General features: G+C 44.8%; 2 protein-coding genes across 2 annotated transcripts in view; one reads left to right on the forward strand and one right to left on the reverse strand.

Moving 5' to 3' along the window:
* Window positions 1–3494, reverse strand: part of WFDC9 (WAP four-disulfide core domain 9) — a 6232-nt gene extending 2738 nt beyond the window's left edge. Inside the window, exons 1-2 of the mRNA XM_010835106.1 lie at window positions 3404–3494; window positions 2548–2692 (exon numbers count right to left, since the gene is read on the reverse strand). Coding sequence (XP_010833408.1) covers window positions 2548–2692; window positions 3404–3494 — 236 coding nt within the window. The remainder of the gene's footprint in view (window positions 1–2547; window positions 2693–3403) is intronic.
* A 678-nt stretch (window positions 3495–4172) lies between these two features.
* The window catches only part of LOC104985096 (WAP four-disulfide core domain protein 10A-like), a 6024-nt gene continuing 4180 nt past the window's right edge, over window positions 4173–6016 (forward strand). Inside the window, exon 1 of the mRNA XM_010835107.1 lies at window positions 4173–4176. Coding sequence (XP_010833409.1) covers window positions 4173–4176 — 4 coding nt within the window. The remainder of the gene's footprint in view (window positions 4177–6016) is intronic.

The raw sequence follows: 6016 nt of genomic DNA on the forward strand, positions 1-6016 counted from the left end.
GAATTCTCCAGGCCAGAATACTGGAGTGGGTAGCCTTTCCCTTCTCCAGGGGATCTTCCCAACCCAGGGATCAAATCCATGTCTCCCACATTGTAGGCAGATTCTTTACCAGCTGAGCCACAAGGGATTTTAAATAAAACTTAGTTCATTAATCCCCAAAATACTTGCACCTGTTTACAAGTATTTTACTGACAAAAATCAGATCCTAGTTTCATGGTGAGAGAATTTGATGGAAAAAAAGGAATTGCAGAAATAATGATTGAAATAGGGATCTCCCTGGTGGTCCAGTGGCTGAGACTCCATGCTCCCAATGCAGGGGGACCCATCTTCAATTCCTGGTCAGGGAACTACATTTCACATGCTGAAACTAAAGATCTTGCATGCTGCAAGAAACAGGATCTCTAAACCAGGAGAAAGTAAAATACCACTTTGATGGTGAAGGGAAATCCCCAGGGGCACTCCATAGTGGGGAGCCTGGAGCCCCACTCCTGAAGGATGTTTACCCAAGCCCCTGGCCCATTGTCCCTTTTCATTGTTCTGAGCTCTAAAGCTCAGTGTGCTAAGTCGCCTCGGTCGTGTCCGACTCTTTGCAGCCCTACGGACTACAGCCTGCCAAGCTTCTCTGTCCATGGGATTCTCCAGGCAAGGTTGCTACAGTTGGTTGCCATTTCCTTCTCCGGGGATCTTCCTGACTGAGGGATTGAACCCAGGTCTCTTGCATTGCAGGTGGATCCTTTACCGTCTGAACCATCAGGGAAGCCCAACAACAGAGGTTATCAAGGGTGCTTGCTCCCGGGGCAAGAGTGATATGGAGGCCAGCATCTTAGGTCTTACTTCAGGAGTCTGGTTTTTCATAAATAGGCAGGTAAGAGACTGTCATGTGTTCACCAAATCCATTTTCCTGTTCTTATTGAGCATAGAGCTAGACTATAATTCTTAGTCTTTTTTGCCAATAGGTGGGACCACATAATGGCAAATAGAATATTGGAGAGAAATAATAAACTTCATTTCTAGGCCTGGCCCTTAAAAGTTAAGGGCCTCCATCCTAGCTTTCTTTTCCCATCTGCTGGCTGGATGCAGAAGCAGCCATAGGAGATGATGGATCTATAGATGGGAGGAGCCAGGACCCTTGAATCTTGACATGGATCATTCATTGATCACCCTGATGTATTATGAATAAGGATAAACTTTACTGTGTTGACCACATACGTTTTTTAAATTATTTTTTAACTTATTTATTTGTTTATTTATTTCTGACTGAGCTGGGTCTTCGTTGCTGCAGATGTGGGCTACTCTCTAGTTGCACTGTTGGGTTTTGAACTGTGATAGCACAGGCTCTAGGCACGCGGGCTTCAGGAGTTGCAGCACGTGAGATCTAGAGCACGTGGCCCCCCAAGATTTTTATAAACTCTGTATTTTTGCTACAACCATGACCATGCCAGACTAATACATGGGTCTAATTGAAAGGCAGAGTTGAGTGCCTGTGCCCATGATGGGATGGGAATACTTTTGGGGGCTGTTGAGGGTTATAATGAAAGAAATGAAGTCACAGGGATAAAGTACCAACAAACACAGAATGCTCAAGTTGGTGCATCAGTTTATTTGGCAAAGACGTGAGCCTTCTCAAGATTGAAAGGTCAAGGAAGAACAGAAATCCTCAGCTGGAGCGAGTGGGTATCCCAACAGAGAACCAGGCAGCCCTCTTCTTGGCCACATAGCCTCCAGCCCACACTAGTTGGGAGGAGGTCAGCTAGAAACTAGGATTTTCACTTGAATTTAAAAGGTTCCCTGGAAGAGAAAAGTTAAGTGGTTAAAAGTCACAGAACTCTGGGGGGCATCCATTCCCAAACTTAACTCCTCCCTTGGTCCCAGTTAAGCACCAGGTGCTTCCCTGGTGGCTCAGAGGTTAAAGTGTCTGCCCGCAATGCGGGAGACCTGGGTTCAATCCCTGGGTCGGGAAGATCCCCTGGAGAAGGAAATGGCAACCTACTCCAGTATTCTTGCCTGGAGAATCCCATGGACGGAGGAGACTGGTGGGCTACAGTCCACGGGGTCACAAAGAGTTGGACATGACTAAGCGACTTAACTGACTTTCTAGTCCCAGTTAATGGAAACAGGAAGTCTTCCTAGAAGATCAGGAGTTACCTGCTTTTAATCAATTTCTCTCAAGAGATTTGCCAGTTGAGCAGACAAGTAAAGACCTGGTCTCCTTGGGCCTGGCTAAGAAAAGGGGCCAGTGGAGAGGCCAGATTGAGGCAATAATAGGAACCTTGGACAAGGGAAGGATGAACAAATTGATGGGTGATGTTGCGGGGAATTGAATGAGAGTGAAAAAATACGTGGAGGGCCCCCATGCTGGTATCTTGTTTACTTTGCAGTGAGTGGCAGCCTAGGTGTGGGGGCAGGAGGACGTTGCCTTATGCCGCTTGTTTCTTTGACCAGGGTTTGGGTGATGATGTCTTCTGTCCCAGGTCACACCTTCTGAACAAGGGCAAGGAGCAGGAAGGAAGCATCCGCAGGCCAACCTTCCCACCCCAATCAACTCACTCATTGTTCAGGCAGATGTTTCCACAGTAGGTCCAGCAGCATGTGTGATTTGGAAAGGAACATTCCCTTAATTTAGTGCATCTTTTTACACAATACCTTAATGATGGAGGCTGTACCCAGCATTGATCAATGTCTTTTATTTCATCTGGAATCAAGAGCATAGAAGTTGGCAGTGTCTATCCACCCAGTACTTGGACAAGAAATCTTTTCTCAAGTTGAAAAATCCCTGAGCTGTAAGTCACAGGATATTTTTCTGCCTTTGAAGAGAATCCCTCTGTGAACCCTAGGCAGTGGCTTTTTACAGAAGACCATCCTTATATGGCATGACTTCCCTCTTACCACATGTTCCCACAGCATTGCAGGGCTGCAGGTTCTGTCCAGGTTGCCTAAAGATGGGGCCTCGGACAACCCCAACACAGATGACACCACCTCACCAAGTCCGTTCCCACATAACTTTAGATTGCAAGGTCTGCAATCGTCTCTAGCTCCAATTTCCATACCCATTTTTCAGATTGCAAAACTGTGGGCTCAGAGGGAAACTCTGTGTTGGTCTTTCCTCCACCCAAGGTGGTCTGCCATTGGCCACTATTGTATGCTGCTAGGTTATGGAATGTGGGCAAAAGCTACATTCCCTTTCCATGTACCCACTACGGCTTTCAGAGCTGGGAAAGGAAGCTTGAGGAGATGCCAGTTTGGGAACAGCCAACCTAATCTTTCTTGGACATCTCTTGCTTGAAGGAGGATCTGTTCATTTAAAGGGTGATCCTAGAAATGTGGGCCCTGAATCAGTTATACAAGACACCCCAGGCCTGGACAAAGCACCCTCCTCCCTGTCCTCCCTGGCCACAGCACCTACAAAGAAGTTTGTTCTTGATGCCTCCCAGCACGGGCAGAAGCATCACAAGCTCATAGGTGAGAAGCATGAGTAGAAGAATCCAGGGCTTCATGGTCGTTTCTACGTGTGTGTGGATTAGGTTTTGGCAGAAAGCAGGTCTTTTCCCGATGCTACTAGAGATAGGAATTAAGGGGACAGGGTAGGAAAGAAAGAGAAAATGCCTGTGAATATTGTGTTGTTCTTCTCCTACTTTTCCTTTCCGCCCGCTGGCCCCAACAACACAGCAAACTAGCCAGTGGCTTCCCTGGACTTCTTCCCCATTCACATTAGGTACCCCTTCCTTTATGAAATTACTTTTTTTTTTTTAATGCATTGTTTTTTTCTGATCAAAAAGCAATTTATCTTCAGGTTGTATTGTTAAAAAAATACAAACAGGAGAGCTTCCCTGGTGGCTCAGTGGTAAACAATCCACCTACCAATGTGGGAGAGACGAGTTTGATCTCTGGTCTGGGAAGACCCCACGTGCCACGGAGCAACTAAGCATGTATACCACAACTATTGAACTTGTGCTCTGGAGCCCGGGCGCTGAGACTACTGAGCCCACGTGCTGCCACTGCTGAAGCCCGAACACTCTAGAGCCTGTGCTCAGCAGCAAGAGAAGCGGCTGGAATGAGAAGCTCGTGCACTACAAACAGAGAGTAGCCCCCACTCACCGAAACAAGAGAAAAGCCTGCACAGCAACGAAGACCCAGCACAGCTATTTAAAAAAAAAAAAAAAGAAGAAGAAGAAATGGGTAAGCATTATCCATTATTCCACTACCCAGAGATAACTGTATAATGTCTATGCTTTTATGTTGCGGTCATTATTTTACGAAATTGGAAAAATAGACTACTTGAAATAATCTGATCTGTTAAGAACACAGGTAACAGGATGATATAGTGGAAGTTTTAGTTGAGACCTTAAGACAGAGTGGATGAGATAGATGACTCAGCAGGACTTGAGAAAAGTTGCTGGCCAAACTTAGAAGCAAGACTTTCACACAACATTGTGAAGCAACTATACTCCAATAAAAATTAATAAAACTGTAAAAAACTGGGAAAAAAAATTTCATCTGCAAAGATGATCCAAAGTTGAAGGCGTTATGAGAGAAGATGCTGCAGGAGACCTCATTGGTCAGAAGCTTTGCCCAGAGAAGTAGACATGCTGTCTTCCAATTCCAAGTTGGGAGCATGAGCTCTGTGGCTGCTACTCAGAGTCTCCAGTATGTCCCCAAAAGTTTACAGAGACACTGTAGACTTGTGTTCCAGTCATGACTGAAAACTCTAAAGGGTGAGGAATGTGTCTAAAGCGACCTGTAGTAGCAGAGAAGAGGGCTACAGTTTGAGAAGTATCTAATTGTAAATGGCCTGATGCCATTTTGTGTCTCCAATGAACTCTTGAAATCACCCATAAAAGAGGACCAAAAGCCCAGTGCCAGCCAGTGATCACGCCTATTGTGTAAGAACTTTCCCAGTCTCTCTTAGTGGTCCTTCCTCCCTCTACTACCCAGGGGCCAGAAACTTTTTTAAACCAGTTGGGGGCGGAGGAACAGAATCACAAAGAACCCAAGAGAAAGATTTTGGCCACATCCTCTTCCACAGCTGGAGCCTCTGAGAAAAAGGAGGATCCACAGTTCTAAGCAATTTAGGAAGTTGTGGCTAACTTTGTGGGCCTGCACATTCTAATGATTAGGTTGAGAAAATGTTTTGTGACTAAAGTCACAGAAGTTATGGGCAGCTACCAAAGTTTTCCTGAAGAAGCAAGGGAAAAACTAGCTGTTTCCTGAATAGAATAAAATCTATTCTGAATAAATAGATTGTGAATAAAATCAAACAGAGCAGGCGGGGGACAAAAATAATATGATCACATCACACAAGTCATGCCAACAATACAATGATAAATATTACGATCATTCCCCATGTCATGAAGAAAACAGGCAAAAATCCATACATTTGTAGAGTTGCCATTCTAGTTAAGTAAGAGAATAAGGAAATACATATTTGATAGTAAGCACTCAGGAGAAGGAAATGGCAACCCACTCCAGTATTCTTGCCTGGAGAATCCCATGGACGGAGGAGCCTGGGGGGCTACAGTCCACGGGGTCGCAAAGAGTCGGACACGACTGAGCGACTTCACTCACTCACTCACTCACTTAGGAGAAAACAAAGAAGCAGAAAAAAGATGAGATAGCCTGCTGACAACTGGCAGCTGAGGGGTGGAGGACATGCGGGGAAGGAGACTTAATTAGAAGTCCCCGCCCTCTCCCATCTGCTTCCTTCATCCTTTATCTGCTGTCTTGCTCTCTTAAAACCAAACAGGAAGAAAAATGAAAGAATCTAAGAAAAGGGTAAAATTTTGATCACAGATTACATAGTAACAAGGTAGAGGTTGTTTCTCTCCCTGAAAGTCTTTAGAAATTTTCAATCCACCAGAAGACTACACTGTCCAGTATGGTAGCTGCTGGCACCTATGACTATATAAATTAACTTAAAGTGCAAGATGAACAACAAAGTTTTACTGTGTAGCTCAGGGAATTATACTCAGTATCTTAATGGAATATAACCTTAAAAAAAAAAAAAAAAAAACCTATGCTG

The sequence above is a fragment of the Bison bison genome, unplaced genomic scaffold (assembly GCF_000754665.1).
Source record: "Bison bison bison isolate TAMUID 2011002044 unplaced genomic scaffold, Bison_UMD1.0 scf7180017864038, whole genome shotgun sequence".
Classification (NCBI taxonomy): Eukaryota; Metazoa; Chordata; class Mammalia; order Artiodactyla; family Bovidae; genus Bison; species Bison bison.